Raw genomic sequence first — 24,484 nt, forward strand, 5'->3', positions numbered from 1 at the left:
AGCAGACAGGAGCACTTTCTAGCCACCCTCCCCCAACAACTTTCATTTCACTGCATGCAGGACTCTGCTTAACCACTGCTAGAGGTACAACTAATGTTCCCTGGGTAGGTGGGGTCCAGGGGCTCGAGCACTGGCTGCCCTGAAATCAGACTAGCAAAAAAAAACAGTCGACAATTAAGATGCCTGGCTGCTCTGCCTTTTTAGCTCTGGAGATGCTAGGGGCAAAACCACCAAGAAGATGTGTTTTAGTGCTTGGGTGTCATAGGATGGTTCCTTGCCAAGGCCCAGAGTTGAAAAGAAATCTAGTTTTCCTTTGCTCAAGTCCAGCTCCCCAGCAGTACCTCAAACTGCTTCAGTGTGAGAGGGAAAACAGATGAAGAGGGGATAAACTACAGGAAAAGAATCGGAATGTGTTAGCAAATGCTACCATGCGGAACACTAAACTTTATTCACTTTATTTATATATTTAACAATTCTAAAGTATTTACTTCTTGCTTTGACAAAAAATGAAAAATATAGGAGCACTGACTGACTCCTCTTTAGGAAAAAAGGGTTATATGTACAGCTACGGAGAGTTACGGTTCCTCCTTTACATACAAAGGAAAATATTAATAAAAAAGTGCTTCATTGATCAAAAAAGGGCTAAGAGCTGCAAGCATTTATTCACACTGTACATCAGACCCAAGAAACCCGTATCATAACCTCTTGGCACCTGTCACTAAGAACTGCACAATCTTCAATTAGACTGACTTCTCCCTCCCCGCACGGGCAAACCACACAGAGTTCGGAGAAGGACTACACCCTGTTTCACTAACTTCAAACTCTGAGCAACCTGCTGCCACTGGGAAGCTGGAGATGTGCTCAGATGCTCTTGGCTTTGCCTGGACTGGCTACTCCAGGGAAGGCTTCTGGGCCACGTCTTAATCACACCCAGGCACACACAGGAGCCACCTTCCTGAGACAGAACTTGCCCTTGGCCAGGGAACCGCTTCCAAAGTGTCAGAAGAGTTCCCTGGTCTTACCCACACTGCTCGCCACCACAAGCCCTGTTACCAGTTAGCAGCTTTTAGCAGAGCCAAGCATGGCCCTTCCCCCAAGAGGGAGGGCAGGCACAAAACATGGATGCCAAGATTACAAAGCACAAACTTAAACTCACCACCCCTTCCCCATACCCACCTCCACCACAAATATTCTTGACTTAAGGCTCTTTTTGGACCACATCAAAGCTACTGAGGGAAGGGGCCCTGAATTGCCTACAGGCTGTCACTTCTCCAAGGACTGCAAAGTCACCAAGTGGGCCCTCACTGCTGGCCAGCAGCACAGGAGCAGGGCAGAACTGTTGCTCCAAGAAGGGGAGGAGGAAGGCTGATTGTATGGGACATGCCCCCTTTTCCAGAGGCTTGCACTCTAAAAGGCTGATTCTACCCCTCAAGGGGGAGGTCCATGATTGGTTTGGTTTGGGAATAGGGAATTTTTGGAACCCTGAGTCTGGATTTCCCTGTGCTAGCTGAGGAAGAGAGATTGTTTGGGGGACCAAGCTCCACAAGGGGCTTCCAGGTGCCTGGGCTCCAGGCAGGCTTTGGCCATGGCCACAGCAACAGGACACTGCACTCTGATCAGTCTGCACTTTCATGTCCGAGGGTGGGAAGCACTACATGGCCTGGCTGAGGAAAGCAGACCCATGACAGCGACGGGAGCCTTAGACAGTCAAGATCAAATTAAAAACGGAATCCCGTGGGGGAGGACATACTGGCCATCCACCTCTGTCCCCTCCCCTCTCACTTGCCTCAGTAGAACATACACCTTTCTTCCCCTAAGGGAAGCCCTTTTACTATAATCCATTTACTATTTGCTCCTTCTTCCACTTGCCAATCCTGTCTGTGAGGTGGGAGGGAGAGGGCACGCAGGGTAGTGCTCTTAGGGAAGATGCTTCCGGCCTCCTCAGCAGCAAAGGTTTTTCCAACCAGCTCTGATGTGGCGGTGGCACAAGGAATGGTCACAAATGTTAGCACTGGCTTTCTTCCCCGTTCACTATCTCAGGTCTCCACTCCTGACCAACCTCCTTCCATCCTGAGGTACCAAGCCAACCCTCAGCATTTCCTGACAACAGGCAGCTCTATAGTTACAGGGGGGGCTGGCAACCTCTGGTATTCCATTTAAAAAAATATTTTAAAGATAACCAGCGGACTTTTTCCTTTTGGGGAAGCAGAGGGAGGATGGAAAAGGGAGAGAAAAAACCAGGAAAGAAAAATCAATCTACAATCCAGTGGTACATCCCAAATTTCTGTCACTCCGCACAGGTGGTTCCATGCTCCCATTCCAAAGTGCACGGGCCTCGGTCTGCCCAGGCTGTGTGGGCCTGTCAGAGGAACAGCAGCTTGGCCTCTGCCTGCCCCAGGTCACTGAGCTTCAGTTTGAGGTGGCAGCAATGGGCTTATCCAGTTCAAGGTCAATGCTGGAGCTCGTGGGATGTAGACTGCTATAGCAAGACTTGCACACTCGACTGGGTTCAAAGAGCTGCTGGCTGGGAACTGGAACCTTCTGGTTACAACAGCTGGAGCAGAATACGTTCCCACAATTCCTTGACATAAGGAGAAGAAACAAAACAATGTTAGCTTAAGTAGGAAGTATGAATGGGGAAACCAACTTCGGAAGACAGAATTTTGTTGTACGTAATTCAAATGTGTTGGAGACTCCTCTAGGAGCAAACACTTTCATTTGTCTAGCCAAAAAAAAAGCCAGGCAGGGAGGGAATCCCTACCTAGACATCACAGCCACTTCCACTTGGCTGCCTCATTGCTATGGCTTCAAGGTTACCAGGTGTACAGGAGGATGTTGCTCAAGAGAGATCTGTGAGAACAAATGAGCCCAGGGCAGAAGGAGCTAGCTCTATGGGTTAAGTCCTGGCCCAGGAAAACCCAGTAGCCACACCACCTGGGCAACGGCATCTATGTAGCCTGTGATCACAGAGAGGCCAGAGTCCAGTGGAACTCCCACAAGCCCAGCAGACGAGAGAAAAATACCCAGCCCAGCTGAGGAGTGGGGAGACTTGCCCAAAGGACCACTTCTCCAGAGGCTCAGAGGCAGCAACAGCAACATGGAAAATAGACTGCCGCCATTTAGGACCGCTCTGCTTCCCGCATGCAAAGCCAGGAGACAAGCAACCAGTGACAGACACATGCTCAGGGTGAAAGTACAAGGACACGGATGAACACACGTGCACACACACCCCCTTATTAGATAAGTATCAGTCAACTGTGGCTCACTCCCCTGCCCCCATGCATCTCCAGGGACCATCAGAGCTCTACCTGAAGGCACGCAGGCCCTGGGACTCCCTCTCCTCCACTTGAAAACCCAACTTTGATGTGTCCGTGCAGCACACATCTGCACACCCAAATAGATACTCGTCACAGCTAATGGGAAAGGGAACTGGCAGAGGGCTTTTGTTCACCTTCTGAACCCACTTTTGCTGGGCCCTAAAGGACAAATCAATCCCAATGAGCCCAAGAACAGGAGACTCCAAGGAGCCTAATGCAGCCTGCCGAAGACTTGGGAAAGCAGCAAAGGGAAATTCTTCTTAGCCAAAACCAATCACTACCTTTTTGTTTAAACTCCTCAGAATGCAAACCCACTACTGGATTAAGAACCACTTAGGCCTGGAGAAGAGAACACTGAACACCTTTCAGGGCAAAAGAATACAACAAAAGGGAAAGTCTAGACATAGGGCAATGGAAGGACAGAGAACTAAAACACACAAAATTTTGTCTTCTAGAACACAGTAGTACTTCATAACCACTTCTGAAAAGCATAAGTTGACAAGAACCTCTGGTTACACAGAAAAATTACCTAAACCTATTTCTGCTTACATTTATTTAACAGACCTGCTGGAGTTCAGCTCAAAAGCCTGACATGAATTTGGTCAGTTAAGCTTTTCAATCAGACTTCTTTGACAGTCCTGACAGACCCTGAGTGGAATGTTCCCCTAAAGTCTTCTATGTTAAGACAGTTTTCTGGTCTCCTTAAAAAAAAAAAAAAGGCAGTGACACTGTTTGACTGAAGTTATTAGCATCACTCTGACCAAAAGAAATAGCTCTAAAAATTCAACGAGCTACTCTGCAAGACCAGCTTCTTGTCTCAAGCAGGACAGCTCAGCTGACCCGTGCAGTCAGGAGGGAAGTACAGGGCTGCAGCCTGACTCAGCCTTAATGGTCTCCTCAGCTGGCTGCTTTGGTTCTCTCTCAAGCCCACCTTCCTGCCTGTGTTCCCAGCCCCAGGTTACACCCCAATGAGTGCAGAGAGGGGAAAATGGCAGTGTTAGTGTGAAGTTATTGTAGATGTGCAGACATTACAGACAGGTTGTTGCAAATGCTCACCACGTTTGATCAACACGGTCAGTGTCCCTGCAAGGAGGGGAGAAAGAGCTCAGAGGAAAAGCCAACCGAAGACATTTGAGCTTGGGGTGCAGGATGGGGAGATATACAGAGTTCTAGAAATAGCATTACTAGACAAAGAGGTGGTCCCGTTTTCAATCTGGGTTCACTCAGGTGTTTAAGTTACGCCATGATTCATATAAACTTCCTCTACCAAGAACACTGAACATCTTCCAGTCACCACCCCAGCTGGGGCAAAGCATCCCTAGCAACTCACTATCTAACCAAGAAGGAAGGAAGGAAAAAGTCAGGAGTGTTAAGGATTGAAGACTATGTCCTCACCTGTCCCACTACTACCCCCAGCTATTTCTGCTCACCACTGACATAAAGAAAATAAGTACAGGGTCAGGGAACAGAGTAAGGAGTAGGAAAATGAAGTACCCCGCCACAGCAGGAAAACTACTTTTGTTCACAGAAGCCATGTTGAATGGGAAGCAATTTTATTTTAAAAATAAGAAATGGTGATTTGGGAGGTGGCTGTTGCTCCACCAAACCAAAACAAACAAAACAAAACAAGAAGGGACATAATTTGCACATTTCAAAATTTAGTCATGATAACTGTGAATTGGAAGGAAGACACCAAACACAGTTCTGCAAACACCGATTTCAGAGGCACAAAGCACGTAGTCGGGGGGCCCTATGGACCTTGGGGCCTGCCTTAGAACATTGCCAGCCAGATGACTGCATCTCTCCAACCTACAGGCTCCGTGGGCCCCACACCCTGGCCCACCCCACCATACCCCCCAATGGCACCTGCAGTGGTGCTTCCTGCTGGCGAGCCAGAAGGCGCTGTCACACGCGTAGCAGTGGGCAGCCAGGTGGTCAGGGAGCCAACGGGTCATCTGTAAAACAGATGGGGCCAGATTAATGACAGGATATGGGCCATCCAGCTGGAGCCAGCAGAGCCATGCTGGTGGCAGCAAGAGTCACAAGGACTCTGGCTCTGGTGGCACCAGACCAGCAGGTCTGATGTCGGCAGTACAAGAAAGGCGTCCAAATCGTTTTCCTGGAGGGGACTCCGAACTCCCCTGAGATAAAATGGCAGGCAGCAGCAACTTGGGTCGCTGTGACAGCTGGCAAAACTCCAGTTCATACAGGCAATGAGGACAGAGGGCCAGCTTGCTGAGTCTCCCTGGCTCAGAAATTCTAGGTTTGCTGGGGATTCACAGGTGCTGAGATTCACAGAGGCTCAAGGCTAAGTGTACTATGAGGTCATTCCTTGGCCAGGGGCATGGGGTAGGGATGGGGACGGAGAAGAACTGCAAAACAGTTGCATGGGTGGCACTCAGAACAGGGGCTGAGCCTGTACCTCCGTGTCCTGTTTATCCACCTGCTCCCAGCTGGCTTCAGAGAAAATCTCTGTGCTGCAGCGAGACAAAGAGTTCTGATCCAGATTGCTTTCCGAGTCGGGGATTGAAGTCTGTTGGCAAACAAACACAGCTGAAGAAAATGAACCTGGTCTCCCACAAGAAGAAAGGGCTTGGAAAAGAGGGAAGCACCGGGGACTTTGGGTGGGCCTGGGTGCTAGGGCTGCTGAATGTGTAGGTACATCAGCCATCAAGAATTGGGTTGAGCAGGTGCAGAGACAGGGCTGAGCTCAGCTGGAAGAGAGATATGCAGGTCTAAGGCTGCGTGCAGTGACTGTGGAGGGCAAAGATGGGCCTTGGGTTCCAGGAAGTGAGTGGGAACTCAGTGTCAGCTGCTCCAGTGGGCCTGTCAATTCAACTCTGCCACTCACAACTGTGTGTTGAGACTGAGTACTTTGGGCATGTCCTCCTTCCTCTGAAGGACTCTTTGGGAAAATGAGAAATCATCATTAGTGTGAAGGAAAATCCAAGAAGTCAGTTTAATTGAAAGTCATGTAGTCGATGAGCCCGCCTTTAATGTACGCTGACTGCCTCAGAGCCAGGCTCACACTGAACTTCGACACCGAGTACTTGAATATCAACGCACCAAGTGAGAAGAGAGCCTCCCTGAGAACCTCCCCTCAGGTACCCCGACTTCCATTTACCAGGCCCCATCAGTGCTAACTTGACAGTGCTAGAAATCACTTCTCCCCACTTCCACTGCCATCACCTGCCACAGAGTAGATATAAGTATCTGTTAGAAAAGAACTAAACCTTCACAGGTACAGCCCATGTTTGGGGACACTAACAGTTTACTAGCTAAAAGTTACCTAGTAACTTAATGGGGTAAAACAGGCACTATAATTTAGCAGGAATATTTGACATTGCCTTACAAATGTCATTCTGCCCAGGAGTTCATGCCCTTCTTAACATATGATCCTCTCTCCAAAGAGATCTGCCCAACCATGTAGTGAGTGCTACCTTTATTCCTTAGCCTTAACTGCCTAAACAGGACACCTGTGGAAAGTATGCAAGGCAGAAAAAGAGAGGCAGACTGCCACTCACATGGCTAAAGCTGTTCTCCAGCTTGTTCAACAGGGGTACCCTGGACCCTTCCCATTCTTGGAGAAATCTGTACCAATCACCATGCACCAGTCACAAAGGGTGTGCGACCTCAGTGTGCTCTGTTTCCTTGGGCAGCTATGGAGCATGGTATACTCACCACTTCATCCCCAAAGTCCCCATTGAAGCGTAGAGAGCTGGTCAGACACTGGCTTTCCAAGCGACTCCTCAGCTCCTGGACTTGTTTCTTCAAGGTCTCCACTTCCTGTTGGTGGCCTGACTCAATCTGACGCAGGCGCTGTTGGATAGTGTCTGTGTATACAGGCATACCATCATCATCCAGGTGGCTGCGGGAAGGCTGGTCAGGGCTGCCAGTTGCAGATGGCCTTCCTGACTGGCTGTGCAGCCACTTATGGTACAAGTTCCTCGAGTGTAAGTGGGCAGAGCTGCAGCTTGTGGCAGACAGCTGGTGGCTCAATGAGTCCTTGCTCCTACCAGCCTCCCCATTGGCACAGTGCCCATTGGGGGTGGGGTACTTCTGGAGGGTGCTAAGCCCTGGGGGCTGCTCTGAGGCCTTATTTTCAGTCTCTGGAACACCGTTGCACACAAGCCCCTCTTTACATTCGGCTATAGGCAAGGCACAAGGAGAACGTACTGGGCTGTGGGTGCTGCCAGGGGAAGTCCTATGCACCACAGATTCCCCTTGAGGCCTCTCAACCAGGCTCCTCTCTGGAGACCTGGGCTCCACGGCTTGAGGAAGCACGTCCTTGCCACTGAACTTGCTACTGTTTACTAGGCAAGGTCTATGATGGTCTTGGGGCCCACTTTCTGACTTCACTTTATCTTCCATTAACATGTCCAAGGAACTGTCTACGTTTGGTCCTCTGGCTTCAAATGGGACTTGCAAGGGCAGCAGAGAACTTGACTGTGAGGTACCATAACCAATATTTGCATCTACTTGGATTGTAAGAATTGCTTCCTCCCTGTCCTCTGCCACAGCTCCTATTTGAGGCTGTTCCACAGGGACCTCCCGGATATCCTCTTCCCTGGGGGACTCCTGGAGAGAACTGGAAAGAACACCTTGCCTACCCTGCTGCTCAGGAATACCCTGTGAGAAGAGAGAAAGGCTGATGCCCGGAGGGCTCCTCAGAACTGCAGCATCCGGTGGTGGTACCTGATGAGGTACAACCGCTGAGCCCTCAGGAACCTTCCCCCTGCTCCCTCTTTCTAAGAGAGCCTCCTCTGTGACCTCCTGCTCCATGCTCCCCCTGTGGGTAGTATCCTCTATCCCACTCTCCTCTTTGGTGGCCTCTTGCAAAATGTTCTCCATCTGCCCCTCAGCCACTCCAGCTGCAACAGACAACTCTGCGCCACCCAGCACTTTGGTTGGCTTCCCCAGGCTGTCAGGATCAAGAGGCTCCTCTCCAGGACAAGCCAGGCTGCTCAATTCTAAAGAGCGCCTGTGCTGGTGCTCCTGCCACTTTTCATTCAGGCTTGGGTCGCTACTGCGCCGGCTGGCTAGAGGCACTGTGTTGTCGCAGGCTGTGGTCAGATTGTCAAATGATCTAGTCTTTGGTAGCCTAGAAGAAAGGGATTTGGAGGAAATGAGACTGTGAGTCTATTCAAAGGGGAAGTAGGAAACAACAGGTTTTAATAGGCTGCTATTTCATAATTGGGTCCATTATAACTATTCAAGGAGCTATGGCATCTCTAAAGTGAGGCTCAGACTTCCAGAAAGGCAAAGCTCCAGGACCCATCCTTCTTTACATCTGCAGATTTCCACTTGAACCACCCTTACCCTATGCCCAATATATCCACATAAACTAAGAGCAAATGCTATTTTAAAAAGACATTTTTCATGATACTGCTGTGTTTTCAACTAGTGGCAAAGGAAAGTAAATACTGCTATTTTTCTGATATTACATTATTTTAAATTAATTTTTTATTTATCAGTCTGAATTCAATAAAGTTAATTCAGTGGCTGAAACTCAAGCCAAAGGGTCACAAGGAACCCAAAGGATTTGCTCCATATAAACTGCTCAGTGCCTAGCAGCCCAGAACCCTAATACCTTCAATGAAAAAACTTCAGGGATCTAAGAAAACGTGTGGAGCCAGCCAATGTCAGGATTTCTGACCAACCCTGGGCGTGTCCTAACAGAGGAATACACCACACAAGACTTAAGGCCTTGGCATCAACCCTGGGCTCACCGGCTCAGGAGTGGATCATCAGGGCTGCTGCCAGGGGCTGGGTATGGCGCACAGCTGTCATCCACAGGGGTGGACGGGGATGGGCAGGGTAGGTACACTGCACTCCACAGCATCAGGTTACGCACATGACACACAGGGTATAGCACCTGAAGAAAAAGAGGACACAGGTTTAGAGAAGTCCCAATAAGTTTTAGAAATGTCTAGAAATAAGGGTCAAGAACAAGCACTAAGCTGGAACACCCAACAAGTCTTGGCATATCTTCAAAGGGAGATAGGATCTGTGGATACAAGCCTACCTCTCAGGAGTTTTGGGCAACATTTTTCACCTGAAAGGCTCTTGTGGGCATAAATACCTAACGAGTTTTTTAAAATCCATTTCTCCGGTCACCTTTGCTGACTTTCATCAGCTTAATTTGTTGCTTTTAATGCATAAGTGAGCCATTTCACTAGATGATTTCCTGGTATAAAAACTTGGCTTCAGAAGACACTGTCAAACCTGTTTTATAGGACCATTTAAATTAATCTTGTGAAAAGGGGAAATTTCTTCTTGTACTGTTACTTCCCCAGCAGGCACAGTGAAAGAGAGAGAAGCAGTTAGCTTAAATCTTTCCTCTCTACTTAAAGAAGCATCTCTACTTAAAGTAGCGAGAAGCATCTTAATAGTCCAGCAAAGCAATATAACCTCTGATTAGCCTCCACATCTTGACTCCTTTGGAATATAAGATGCATTCTGACAAAAGGAACATTAGCATGTGTCAACACACAGATGTAAGTGCCTCCTTCTCTCTGCTTAACAGAAGGTGTGCCTTTGAGGAACAAAGTCTTAGAGTGCCTGCCAGTTCTCCATGTAAGCAGAGAATCACAAAGATAATACATGCTAATGTCACATAGTCTTCTGACTTCTGAGAGACAGAAACTGCAGTGGATGTCACCACTTGTTGATACTGGAAGGGTGCTGGGGGCCTGGTGGCAGCTCCTTCTGAGCTATCAGGGGCATCCAGGGAACAACTTAAGTGCCTCTACCACTCATTAGACAGAACACACTGGGAACCAACTCTGGCAGAGGTGCCAGAAAAGATTATGTTTAGAGTGGCAAAGCAGAGATGTATATTAAATCAAACAGCCCTGAACAGAAGTCAAAGCATCACCAGAAAACAGGCCTTTCTCAGAACAGAGTGGTAGAAAAAAAAATGGAACCAACCCACCCAGAGACAACAGAGATGCCTTCAAAGAAACAGTCACTGCTCAAAAAAATTCCCATGTGCCCCCACCGGTAATTCCTTCTGCTGATCAGAAAGGAAAGGATACATACGGCTTCTGACTGAGAGGAATACAGTAGGTTTTTGAAAGCCTTGTTGCCTGCCCGAAGCAGCGACCACACGGAACATGTACGTTCCTGAGTATGCTTTTCCCCTCGCTCCTTGGCGTTGTTGCACAGGAATGTTCCAAAGAGGCAGGAATAGGTATGTTGCACCAGTTTCACCTATGGGAGTTTAATGAGGCAAAAATCAAGCAATAGGCTACAGGTTCTCTGGGAAAACGTCTTTCCAGACATCGGAGAGCATTTCAGTTCACAGCAATAGCTGCCTCCTCACATCACCAATTTCAGAGCACCAACCCCAACCACCATTACTCCTGATTCAAAAGAGCAGACAGATAATTGGCATACCCACTCCTCTTTCCTCCCTGACAGTCTCTGAGGTCCTAAGTTAACATTCACTCTCAAGAGCGACAAAGCATATAAACTGCAAATAGGAGGAGGTCAGTGTGCAACCCAAGTCTGAACTGAGAGCATACTTCTAAAGAAGTTATCATTTAACAAATGGTTAGAGAGCATCTCATGTACCCTAGACATTTCTATAGGGATGACATACAACAATAATCACATAGCTCTCCTACCCCGATGGAACTTATTCTGGTTGTGAGAGAGGGACAACCAGTAAGTACTATGGACGACAATAAAGCAGAGTAAGAGGTACAGGGCACGTGCAAGGCAGTGTGGGAAAGTCCCTGGCCCAAGACCTGATGGAATTAAGAGCACAGGTCCCGTGGGTATCTGGAAGGAAGGTGCTCAGCAGAGATAACAGCAAGCACAATGGTTTTAAGGTGAGTGTATGCCTATGATTTCTGAGAAACAGACAGAGGCCAGTATGACTAAAGGACACTGGACAAGAAGGAGAATAGCAGGAAATGAAGCTAGATAGGTAACCTCCAGGAGAGCCCTGCAGGCCACTGTCAAGGACTTGGACTTTTACTCTGTGTGAAATGAAAGATTGTTGGAGGGTTTTTTTAGCAGAAGAATGATGTGGTCTGTATTATACTCTAGAAGGGTCCCTTTGGCTGCTGGAAAGACTCTCTCAAATTGGGGCAAGGAGGTGATGGTGGCTTAGACCAGTGTGGAAACAGCAAAGGCAACAATAAGTAATCAGGTTTTAGATATATTTTGAAAGCAGAGCTGCAGAATCTGCTGACATGCTGAATGTAGAGTATGAAAAAAAAAAAAGGAGAGCTGAGGATGACAAATTTTTGCCCTAAATAATGGAAGAACTGAATTGCCATTTCATCAGATGGAAGACTTGTGGAAGATCAGGTTTTGGGGTGGTAAGATACGGAAATCAAAAACTAAGTTTTGAAAATGTTAAGTGTGAAATACCATTAAGACATCCATGTGGAAATATTAGTCACAGTTGGATATGTGAGTCTAGAGTTAAGTGGAGAGCTGAGCTGATAATGTATGAATGTGGGAATCACATTTATACCAATTAAATGTGACAGCAATTAAAGCCACTCTAGTGAATGAAATCCCAAGAGAGGAAATACAGATAGAGAATCAAACAGCCTGGAAGCTGAGCCCTGGGGCATTCCAAAATTCAGATCTGGGCACATAAGGAGCAACCAACAAAGAAGACAGAAAGGACCAGCTGGTGAAGTAGAGGAGAACTGAGAGAGTGCAAGCTGGAAGTCAATTGTTTCAATGTTTCAAAAAAGAAGTGATTAGCCCTGGCTGATGTAGCTCAGTGGACTGAGTGCCGGCCTGAAAACCAGGGGGCATTGTTGGTTTGATTCCTGAGTCAGGGCATGCGAGAGGCAACAATGATGTTTCTCTCTCTCTTTCCTTCTCCCTCCTTTCCCCTCTTTCTAAAAATAAGTAAGATCTTAAAAAAATTTTTTTAAGTGATTACAGGGAAGGGTTTTCAGGAACAACTATAAAGGGCACATGGACAAAACCAAGTGAGGACTGGAAGCAAGGGAGGGAAGTGGGGATGGCTGAGGTGGGGTGGGAAAGCAGGAGTGGTAAACCCAGACAACTGTAATTGAACAATAAAATATTTTTTTAAAAGTGATTACATTGTGCCAAATATTGATAGATCAAAGATAAGGACAGTCAAATGTACAAACTTACAATTATAAAATAAATAAATTATGGAGATGTAATGTAAAGCATGGTAACTATAATTAATAACACTGTATTGCATATCTGATAGTTGCTAAAGGAGTAGATCTGAAAAGTTCTTGTTACAAGAAAACAAAATTAACTAACTATGGTGATAGATGTCAACTAGCATTACAGTGGTGATCATTTCATAATATATAGAAGTATCAAATCATTATGTCATATACCTGAAATTAATTATATGTTAGTTAATTCCTCCATTTAAGAAAGATGAATGTACACAGCTGATGGAACTTTTAAATAAATGGGAATTAAATGTTTTTAAAAAGATTAAGACTTAAAGCTAATCATTAGATTAGCAACATGAAGGTCACTGGTTACCTTAACAAGAGGAGCGCTGATAAACTGGTCCAGAGAACATCTGATTGGAATGGGTTTAACAAAGAATGGGGAAAATTTGAGGTAGTAAATACAGAAGATTTGAAGAGCTCTGCTGTGAAGAAATGAGATAACAGCTGTGGGGGGGGGGGGGAGTGGTTGTAGGACTGAGAAAAGTGTAATGAAATGAGAGCCACTATACCATGTTTGTATGCTGATGGCCATTACATGGCAGAGAGGGAACTATGCCAATGCAAAAGGCAGAGAGGGAAAATGCTAGAGCCATGCAGCTGAGCAAAGGAGAGGAAACAGCTGGTGAACAAGGGAAGGAGAAGTTGGAGGAAGGCAAAGATAGCATGTTCTTTGTCAAAGGGGAAGGGACAGAGAGTGTGGAACAGGCACAGAGGGCGTGGTAGATAAACTGGAGAGAGCAGAGGATATTGTTTCTATTTCTGGCTGCTATTTAAGGCTTCTATCATCCATTTTAAAAGCTTACTTTAAACCAACTCAGGACTTTATACAAATCTAGTACACTTGGATTCAAGGAATAAATACTTATTATTGTTTTTAATTAAAAAAAATTGGACAGAGAATGGCCCTTACATTGAATTCTATAAAGGATACACAGTTTCAAGGGAATACTGGCCCCCTAACATTTGCACTGATAGCCCATGAATTTAGAAGGTCCCTAAATGAAGAGTCATATTCCCAAACTTACAAGGAATGCTTCATTGAACTCAAAAGAGCAAGGAAATTGCCTCTGAAGCTGATGAACACAGTCAAGCCACTGCAGAAACACTGGGCAACGCTCGTTCAGATCGTCTGAGTTCTCCCCATGACCACACCGGTCAGCAAACTTGTGGCCAAAATCCAGCCACTCCATCTCCACCAGGACCTGGAAACCCTGCAAGAAAGCAACCAAGAGAGACCATTTGTGCTTGTCTATTCAGACTGTGACAGTCCTGAGCCTGGTGTCACTAGCAGTGAATCCTTTTAACAGCCTCCCACTAAGCCCATCAGAAGAAAGCCCAGATCCAGCCTCAAGGCCAAAGGCTCCATTCCTGATGAAACACATGTTTAGGCCAATTTTCCCATTCTCTCAACTCCATTCCATAATCATCGAAAGGGTACTAAGCATTTATCTAAGCCTTTCTTGAGTTAATGTAGTATATTTTTAGCCTTTTCATTCACCATATGAAAGTCACTTTTTTTCTTTCTTTTTTATTTTTTAATTTGTCTTTCATGTTACACTTACAAAGTCATGTATGGAAAACCTTTCCTAACCCCTAATTTACATATATTGGGTTGGCGAAAAAAGCTCGTTTGGTCTTTTCAATAAGATGGCTCTAGTAGCTCTCAGTTGTCTTTAACTTCATTCAGAACAACTCTGATTGTATTGCAAAGCTGTCATATCAGTGTGCATTAAAAAAATAAATATCATAATTGGTGAATTTTGTGTAGCCATTTTAATATTGAAGATGGATAAAAATATGCAACATTTCTGACATATCATGCTTTATTATTTCAGGAAAGGTAAAAGTACAACTGAAATGCAAAAAAAGATCTGCAGTGTATGGAGAAGGTGCTGTGACTGATCAAATGTGCCAAAAGTGTTTTGCAAAGTTTCATGCTACAGACTTCTCACTGGACGATGCTCCATGGTTGGGCAAACCAGCTGAAATCGACAGTGATCAAACTGAGATATTAATTGAGAACAATCAGCATTATACCACACAGGACACAGCCGACATACTCAAAATATTCAAATCAATAAAGTTATTGGTGAAAAGTTATTTTACAGAAAAAACTAAACAGACTTTTTGGCCAACTCAATATTTTAGCACACATTTATGATTTTTCTTACTTCTTTAACCCAACAAGTCGTCATTTTGAGTAGACCTCTTCCTCTACAGAACATTCTATGGTGATATCTACAACCATAATAAGTATACCAAGATCCTTCTATAGAAGTCCCATTTTCCTGGGCTAGCCCATATTTTTCCAAGTAGGCAGACTACACAGTGAAATATGTCTGTATTCTCAATACTTTGTTATCCACAATCTGCCCAATTTACGAGATAAGAACTGTGTGGTAGGCATCGCCTAATTTAGCACAAAGGAGCAATGATTTAAAAACAAGGAAAGTTTGCTTTCATTAGACCTAACCACATGACCAAAACTGATCATAAAACCCTCCAACTTTTCCCCTACTCACCCTGAATTACCGAATCCTACTCCCTGGATGCACCCACCTCTATGGTTCGGTAATAAGGATCCAGCAAGAGCTTAGCCAATGCCACAATCTGAGGGGTGCGATCCCAGCCATCCGAGCAGTGCACTAGCACCGGCCGCTGATCACGATCCACAGCATGTACTACCAGAAGCGCCGACTTCAAAAGCACAGACAGGTGATGAAGCCATTTTGTGCTTTCAAGAGCTGAGAGCCAACTACAAAAATAAAAACAGAAGGTGATGAGGAAATGCTAACTCTTCTGATTTACTTTATTACATCAGGTCAAATACCTGTCAAATTAAAAAGTAATTCCTAAAGTGTTTTCCCTCCAAATAAAACACTGCCAAAACAAACATGAAAGCTCTGTCTTTATGAAATGCATAGAGACTTCTGGTCAAGATGGAGTCACCGATGAACATGGCTTGCCTCCTCACACAACCACAGCAAAAATGACAACTGAACTATAAAACAACTATCACTCTAAATCATCAGAAAATCGAGCTGTGTGGAAGTCCGACAACCGAGGAATTAAAGAAGTCACAATTATTCAGACATAGGAGGGGAGGAGATGAGGAACGAGTGGTCCCACACCCACGTAGGTAGACAAAAATTGGGAGCGATATCTCATGAGCAAGGGATCCCAGCCCAATACCAAGCCCCCCAGCCCAGTGTTCCAGTGCCAGGAAGATAAGTCTGCATAACTTCTGGCTATAAAAGTCAGTGGGGGTTGGGGCAACAGAAAAAACTGCAAGATTCTCAGGCATCTCCTCTTAAAGGGTGCACAACAGACTTAGGACTTACGCAGACTCACTCCCTCTGGGCTCCAGCACTGGGGCAGTAGCTTGAAAGGCACCAGTGGCATATGGGGAGAAACTAAAGTTTCTGGCATTAGGGTGAGTACCAGGGAACAGCTTTCTCCTGGACAAAACTCCAGAGGCCAGGCAGTGGCCACTGTCCCTTTTCTAAGCCCTCACCCACACAGAGCCAAAGAGTAGCAACAACATAGCAGAAACTCCATCAACCTGGTTCAAAAGGTTTGCCCCACCCAGGTGATTACCTAGGGCTCCACACCATCTAACCTACAGGTACACTTTTCTACATTAGGCCACACTACTAAGGGAATCAAAGCAGTACCACCTAAAACATAGTAACAAACACAGGGAGGCTGCCAAAATGAGGAGACAAAGAAACATGGCCTAAATAAAATAACAGACTGAAACTCCAGAAAAAGAGGTAAATGAAATGGAGATAAGCAATCTGTCAGATGCAGAGTTCAAAACACTGGTTATTAGGATGCTCAAGGAACTCACTGGGTACTTCAATAGCATAAAAAAGACTCAGGCAGAAATAAAGGTTACACTAAGTGAAATAAAGAAAAATTTATAGGGAATCAACATCGAAGTGGATGAAGCTGAGAATCAAATCAATGATTTGGAACATAAGGAAGAAAAAGATGCAATCAATAGTAAGGAGAAAAAAGAACCTCAAAAAACGAGGATAGGGTAAGGAACCTCTGGGGCAACTTCAAATGTACCAGCATTCTCATTATATGGGTCCTGGAAGGAGAAGAGAAAGAGCAAGAAATTGAAAGCTTATTTGAAAAAAATCATGAAAAGAAAATTTCCCTAATTTGGTGAATGAAATAAGACATACAAATTCAGGAAGCACAGAGAGACCCAAACAAGATGGACACAAAGAAGACCACACCAAGACACATCATAATTAAAATGCCAAAGGTTAAAGAGATAATCTTAAAAGCAGCAAGAGAAAAGCAGAGAGTTACCTACAAAGAAGTTCCCATAAGACTGCCAGCTGATTTCTCAAAAGAAATTTTGTAGACTAGAAGGAACTAGCAAGAAGTATTCAAAGTGATGAAAAGCAAGGACCTACAACCTAGATTACTTTATCCAGCAAAGCTATCATTTAGAATTGAAGGGAAAAAAATAAAGGGCTTCCAAGTCAGAGTAAAGTTAAAGGAGTTCACCATCACCAAGCTATAATTTTATGGAATGTTAAAGGGACTTATTTAAGAAAAAGAAGATCAAAAGAACAACAACATTAAAATGGCAATAAATTCACAACTATCAATAACTGAATCTAAAAAACAAACTGAGCACATAAGCAAACAGGAACAGAATCACAGATATGGAGAGCATTTGGATGGTTACCAGTTGAGAGGGGGAAGTGGAGAATGGGGGAAAATACGAAGGGATTAGAAGTACAAATTGGTAGGTATAGCATAGGCAGGGGATGTTAAGAACAGTATAGGAAATGGAGTAGCCAAAGAACTTATATGCATGACCCAAGGACATGAACTAAGGCGAAGGGCATTGCTGGAGGAAATGGGGGGTACTGGGTAGAGGGGGAGAAAGGGGGAAATATTAGGGCAACCGTAATAGCATAATCACTAAAACATATTTTTAAAAATCACATACAAGGATGAGGCCCAAGTCCTACTATACAATAGAGGAGGCACTTAGAAACAGGACAGTCATTAATAGGACCACCCTTTGTTCCAAAAGTCATTTGGCTAATTTCCCCAGAGAACTAACATTTCATGTTTTTCAGTCCATGGTAGGCATATATCTAGTTAAAAATAAAAAGTCATTCTTTCCGGAATCTACTCTTGAAAATGCAGCCACTTCTGAGATGTAAAACAGAAGATATTTGTATTTAATGGTCAGCAACTCTGCCCAACAAGTTCTCAGAAAAAAAAAAAGTACAGAACACTCATGAATACAAATCTAGTTAGCTGGATGCCACATTCGAGAATGGTGTAGACAGCATTGCCTGCTACCACATCCTAACACCTGTCAATGCTCAGGTCCTGAATGTCTAGTTGACTAAAACTGGATAGGCCCAAACTAATTTAGACTCATGCAAATTAATACACCAATGGCTACACAGTATTACTGGACTTAACAGAGACTGGATTCAGCAGGGATCTAGAAGGTCCTTTTTCAAAAGGCCTTTAGATCCCAAGAATTGCTCTTTGAGAGCAACCACAAGCTGATCACACTTGTCTTTCAACTGTGTTGATAGTTTGTTTCTTATGCCCTGTCATAAATTCCATTCTCACCCCCCCCCCCCACAAAAGCTCTCTTGATTTATCCAAAATGCAACCAGATTTGTTTAAAAACACAGCCTAGCCCTTTAAAGAGTCAGAGGAGGGAATAAATGCTTCTGCTGGGTGGTTCTGAGAAGGCTGTTTCCAAGACTACTATAAAGGATTATTAAATCTTGGAGAATGAGTGTCAATTTTTGATGAAGTCCAAGGAGAAGGATCTTTCCAGGCAAACAGGCAAAAAGGATGTAGTGAATAAGCAATGGTTTCACATGGAATGGCCTGGTCTACCAATCAGACTTCTAAATCTTCAGATGGCAAACTCTGTATCTCAGGCATAGCTGAGCCCCTACCCCTAGTACAGTGCCTAACATACAGTGGAGATTCCTAATATTTAAATTGTGAATAAAAATAAAATAAAATAATAAATAATAAAATAAAATAAATCAACCTCAAGACTTTCTATCTCTTAATAGATACTCAAGAAACATTTTTTGCTAGTGGATCAATTGTTTATTCTCATTCCTCACAGGGTCTTGAAAGAAACTAAAAATAAGGTTTAGCAGAGCAAATACTAAATTATCTCCCAGCCCCTGGAGAAACAGTAAACGAAAACCAGTGTAAGGTTCTCCTGACCTGACTGAATTATTCTACACATACCAGCTGGTATTGCCCACGCCTAACAGGGAAGCTGCAGTCTAAAATCTGCCAACCAAGGGGATGCTGAGAGACTCCACACTCCCTCACCCTATTCTAAAACTGGAGTAGAAATACACTGCACCCGAGTCCTCCACATCCACAAACAAGTGTTGGGAGGCTTGTTTCCAGCTGGTGCCATCACGGCCATAGCTTCTTTTTTCTTCAAGGGAGGCTTTAGTACTGCATTATGACCTGCTGCCAAAGATAGTCAAAGTAGGAGGGGAGCTTGGCAGGCTGGGTGAAAAAGGTGAAGGGATTAAGAAGAAAAAATTGGTGGTTACAAAATAGTCATGGGGATATAAAATACAGCATAGGGAATACAGTCAATAATAACGTAATAACTATGTATGATGCCAGGTGGGTACTGGAAATGTTGGGGGGAACACTGTGAAGTATTCTAACCACTATGCTATGTGCCTGAAAGGAGTACAAAATAATACTGAATGTAAACTGCAATTAAAAATAAAAGTTAAAAAAAAAAGACAAAACATTATCTACTTCTTTAATAAAATCACCCAGACATTCATTTGGACCAGGTGACCACTAATTACATCTTTTTGACTGAGTTTAAAAAACAGCTTTACAATGTTAATATATGGAAGATATTAGAGGTCAGGTAGTATTAATTCTATCCCTTTCATTTTATAGATAGGAAAACTGATACCCAGAGATTAAGCCACTTGGCCAAAGTCATACAGTCAATTAGTGGCAAATCTCCTGAGTCCTCCTTTCTATGCCCTACCTTTAAGGAAGAGACTGCTACTAGCTGGTTCTGTACATCTATGGCAGATGCAAGTTGCTAATCCCCAAAGTAGAACAGCAAACTCATTTCTTCAGTCAGGCTGTTCCTCAAGGAAAAGTGCTTCACCCTCTGGGCTGACTACAATTGTGATGAATTTAATCATTTGCTACCGGGAGTTAGCACAAATGGTTCAGGCCGCCATTTGATTTAATAAATCAAATAAAGAATGCTGCAAAACTTGATGTGACCATGAGATCTACTGAACAGAACCCAGGGAAACAGCTATGGGCTCCGGCAAAAACACCAGCAAAATTTCTCTTCTCTGACACCATTTTGGGTTTCCTAAAATAGTAAAGCAGGAGCTTTTAAATATTTATCTGTCCATATTTGTTTTACAGAACATTCCTCCTAATTTATCCTGTATTCACACAGTTCCCCTGGGAAGAGAGGGTGTTATTTCACCTCCCTCACTGCAAATGCCAGCCATTCATTTTTAATAAGCAATAAAAATCAAGGTAATATGTTTAATAAATGAGAGGATAATTTAGAAATCAGAAGCATATGTAAAAGGAACTAACCTAATGGCAAGTTTTTAGTTTAACCCTTTTTAGATCATGATAAATAAATTTCGACTTTTCACAGTAAGAACATCTCAGTTCATAGCAGGCAAGCCTCACTACAGGATGTCAGAAACCAAAGAAATTACTCTGGGCCAAAAACACAGTAGAAAAGAAAGTTTCCAGGAAAAACAAGAAAGCAACACTTCCATCTGAAGGCTGAGGCCTGTTATGTACTGCACATCTTTAAACCTTTCACAGGGCTAGATTTTAATCCCAGATCATTTACGCTACCATGTTCCTAACACAAAAAGAATACCCATAGAGACTGACAATAAAACCAAAGTTTACCATGAAATAGAGGAAAAAACAACTCTGAACTCATTAAAAAAAAAAAAAGGCAATGCAAATTAAAGCAAGGCCAAGGTCTTACTTTCCTGGATCTGGCATCTGTGTGCACAGCAACCTCAGAGACTGAAAACTCCTCCGAATTGAATGAATATTTGCCATCCCCATAAACACAACTTCACAGTTTGGGTAATACTCTGGAGAGATAAACAACAAACAGAACACAAATACATTAAATTTAAAGCCAACATGGCCAAATTTAAAAGAAGCAAAATGCCTATTAACAAACCCATTGCAGCTGCTAATGAAACTGCAGTGTTTTGATGTCTGTATTAGGCTAGTCCTTATGAGAAGAAAACAGTGCTGAAATTTTAGCTGTTTTGGCAAAAAGAAAGGTAAGATTTGTAAAGATACACAAAATAGAAGCTGTTACTTAAAAAAATCTATATACTTCTGTCTCATCTCAGGTTTATTTCTTGGACCTTAGCTTTTTTTTCTTTAATCTTTATTGTATTTTTTCCATTACCTTTTAGTCCCCTTATACACCCTTCCCCGCAGCATCCATCCACCCTCTAACCTACCCCCCACTAGCTGTCATCCTGCTTTCCACCTACAAGTCTGTCCTCATTTTCCTTGTTAGTTCAGTTTGTTCATTAGATTCCACATATGAGTGAAATCATATGGTATCTGTCTTTCTCTGACTGGTTTATTTCACTTAGCATAATGTTCTCTAGGACCTTAGCTAACTTATAGCTCTGGAATCTCTTTGAAAAGAACCTGGAAGAACAAAGCATTTCATGCATTCAAACTTCACCTTGGTACCATTGCATTTAATTTCTAGCTTAGATCACATCTGAATGAGGAGCTCAGTGCCTGTATCTGTCTGCTCCATCAGCACACAACTGGCATCAAAGGGGTCCTTCTTTGGAGAAACCAGCATTCAAACAGCAGGGATGTCATAGGTGAGGAGAGGGCGCTCTGCTCGAGTTTAGTATTTACTGCTTCAATTTCCATGCCAGGTTTTCTAAGTAGAAGCCATGTGAGGAGTTTTCTCTGAGACCAGTGATGAGCATACCCACTTGTCAAAAGCAACAAAAAGCTCTTAGAAGGCTGATAAATTGAACCACTGAAGAAGCAGCTTCCAAATATGAACAGACCTTATTATGGGAGAGAATTGACTTTTCTTATCACCAAAAGGTTGGCACAGGGAAGGAGGATTATTTGGTTTCACTGCACCTCCTCCTCTGCTTCACCCCTGGAAAGAGTATTAAGAATTCAAAGAGGCCCTGGCCAGTGTGGCTCAATTGGTTTGAGCATTGTCCCGTAAACCAAAGGGTCACAGGTTCAATTCCCAATCAGGGTACATGCCTAGGTTGTGGGTCCAGTCCCCAGTCAGGGCGTGAACAACAGGCAACCTCTCTCACATCAGTAGTTCTCTCCTTCCCTCCCCCACCTCTAAAATCAATAAGCATGTCCTCAGGTGAGGATTAAAAAGAATTCAAGGAGCTCTGTCTCTCTCAAGATAGCTGAGGAATATGGCTTGCCATTCATTTTATATTGAAAACTAAGATTCAGTTGGGCACAGAGATATCAATTCAGACACATGAACTCACAAGGAACGAATGCTGGGGGACAAAGCACTGTACACCTCACCTGGGCATTCACAGCCTCCTCCTTTGGCTCGGTTCGCAACAGCTGCAGCATAGGAACGTGCATCCAAGATCAAAAGCTTCTGAGGTTGGATGGCTAAACTCTCTGCTCCTGAAGCATTTGACAGAGAAGAATCTAGGAACATCAGGAGTGAGGAGGAAATACTAAGTGACCTGTCTCTCCCAAAATTGTACAAAATAAGAACCATGGGCACATATTACAGTACCAAAAAAAAAAAAAAAAGTCAAATCCACCAAACCAGAACTCTTGATACATAGACTTATCTATTTTCTGTTTTGCCTACATCTCCTATACCTTGTTTCTATATTGGTAGTCCTTTTGTGAAGCCTGGTGCTTCCCCCATGGTCTGGAGACACTGCAGGTCCCCTAGTACACATTTACTCCATTCTTGTCACTACGGCAAGAAAGATCAAAAATACTCTAGTTCTCTTAAGCCAAATTTGAAACAAGGGATATTCTGGTTCATGGACAAGACCCATGACTCCCCAAGCAATCCCATCAATCGAAGCTTTGCTCTTTCTTTTTTATGATACAAATTCTGTTTTATAAGGAAAAGGCCATTTCAATAAAAGGTTCTCATATGCTATAAAAACTGCTGCCATGGGTCTAGGGAACACCTTACCAAACTCCACATCAGAAAGGTCTCCTGCGTTGGGAAAGTCTCGAGAACTATTTCTAGTTGACAGCTTGCTGCCACTTGATCTGGAGTCAGAGGCACAAGCTTTGGCTACTGACTGCACCAGGTGCTCATCGTCAGCATTTCGCCAGCCCCACCAGCTGACCTCCGGCTGTCCACAGCGCGCAATGACAGCTCCATTGCTCTGGTGCCTGTGCAGGGAACAAGACACAATAATTGTACCATCCCAGAGACCACATTCAGATGCTCTGTGCTCATACCAAAAGTCAAGTCATGAATTTTAAACAACTTAATGAACAGCCTGACTACAGGTAAGTGATGGGTTAGCTTCAAGTCCTCTCAGGGCAGAAATCTTATACAGCAACAAGAATAAATAGCAAAACTTACCTGGGCCTTTCTCAATTATAGACCATTTTAGAGATTTCTGTAGTGTTACCAACAAAATGATAAGTGTGTACTCTTAGAAAACAAATCAATATTCATAAAGCAAATATCTGTGTCTTTATATTTATTTTCGGAAAATGAAGTAAAAAATAATCTACAACTACTACACAAATTCTGCTAATCAATAATGAAGTATTACTCTTTCCTTTTTATACTATACCTGAATAGCCTCGTAGATGCCAAAACAGGAAAATTTATTTCCTCACTGATTTCTGAGGGCCCACCACAGCAACTGGCTGACTTGGGGATTATTCTCAAAACAAGATCCCACCTTTGGGACTGAAACACTTATCTGGGCCACAGTGAACTGGCTGACAAAATCTCCTGAGATTTCCCGAATCACAAACTGCTCTTACTATAGGCAAATCAATGAGCCAGCTACCCTTCCTTAAGCTCTTAGAGGGAAAGGAACAGCATAAACCTCAATAAGCCATACTCTCATAGGTAATTTTTTTATTCTTTTTCAAGAAATAAAACCAGAAATAACACTCACAGTCTACTTTAAGATTCTATTAAAACTGTTTTTCCTAATTAGGAATTTCAGTTAGGCAATTTTAGCAATTAAAAAGTTATAAAGTAATACTATCTGGCAAGCAAAAGGAATGAAGTCCTAATACATGCTACAACATGAATGAACCATGAGTATATAATGGTAGGTGAAGGAAGCCAGTCACAAAGGGTCACATTCTATATGATTCCATCTATAGGAAATGTACAGAATAGGCAAATCTAGAGACATAAAGTAGATAAGTGGTAACTCAGGGCTAGGGGAAATCTCAACAAAGCCACTTTAAAAGAGATATAAAAATAATCAGTTCACTGTAAAAATAAATTAGCAGAAAAAGCTAGTAAGCAAAAAATTTAAATGCCCTTCAATTCTATATCCCAGAGGAAACCACCAATGTATTACCTCCCATTAAAACAGTTTCTAAACACATATGTGCATACACACATATAACACATATGAAGAGCATCTATGGATTTAAACAAAAACCTACTAATGAGTCGATTTGTTTTTAATCCTAAAGCTCACAAGCAATAAATTAAATTTGGCAGTAATCAAATTTTACTGGAACCACCAGTTTGCTTGTAGTTTTTAAATCCTCCCGTATTGGGAAACAAGTACTTGTATGCTGCCAACATGCTCCACTTACTCACCTGCTGAATGGAACCAAACTAAAAATAAAACCTCACTGATTCTTAAAATGCCTACTAGTATATGATAATAGGTGCTGGATAACCAATGAGCTGACTGATGCCAAATCCCTAAG

At 43.5% G+C, this 24,484-nt stretch overlaps 1 protein-coding gene across 10 annotated transcripts in view; it reads right to left on the minus strand.

Annotated features, from left to right (window-relative positions):
• Positions 1–424: 424 nt before the first annotated feature.
• The window catches only part of MTMR3 (myotubularin related protein 3), a 117,438-nt gene continuing 93,378 nt past the window's right edge, over positions 425–24,484 (minus strand). For 4 of the 10 annotated variants that reach the window (XM_045826785.1, XM_045826781.1, XM_045826782.1 and 1 more), the window contains 12 exons: positions 22,755–22,960; positions 22,115–22,246; positions 20,547–20,658; positions 15,071–15,266; positions 13,537–13,722; positions 10,359–10,529; positions 9,047–9,192; positions 6,999–8,418; positions 5,740–5,850; positions 5,184–5,272; positions 4,374–4,400; positions 425–2,581 (listed from right to left, as the gene is read on the minus strand). In XM_045826785.1, coding sequence (XP_045682741.1) covers positions 2,410–2,581; positions 4,374–4,400; positions 5,184–5,272; positions 5,740–5,850; positions 6,999–8,418; positions 9,047–9,192; positions 10,359–10,529; positions 13,537–13,722; positions 15,071–15,266; positions 20,547–20,658; positions 22,115–22,246; positions 22,755–22,960 — 2,968 coding nt within the window. In that variant the 3' untranslated portion in view covers positions 425–2,409. The remainder of the gene's footprint in view (positions 2,582–4,373; positions 4,401–5,183; positions 5,273–5,739; positions 5,851–6,998; positions 8,419–9,046; positions 9,193–10,358; positions 10,530–13,536; positions 13,723–15,070; positions 15,267–20,546; positions 20,659–22,114; positions 22,247–22,754; positions 22,961–24,484) is intronic. The other 6 variants (XM_045826790.1, XM_045826787.1, XM_045826786.1 and 3 more) reach the window with 3 other exon arrangements.

Source organism: Phyllostomus hastatus, unplaced genomic scaffold (genome assembly GCF_019186645.2).
Source record: "Phyllostomus hastatus isolate PE091 unplaced genomic scaffold, TTU_PhHast_1.1 phas_scaffold_760, whole genome shotgun sequence".
Lineage (NCBI taxonomy): Eukaryota > Metazoa > Chordata > Mammalia > Chiroptera > Phyllostomidae > Phyllostomus > Phyllostomus hastatus.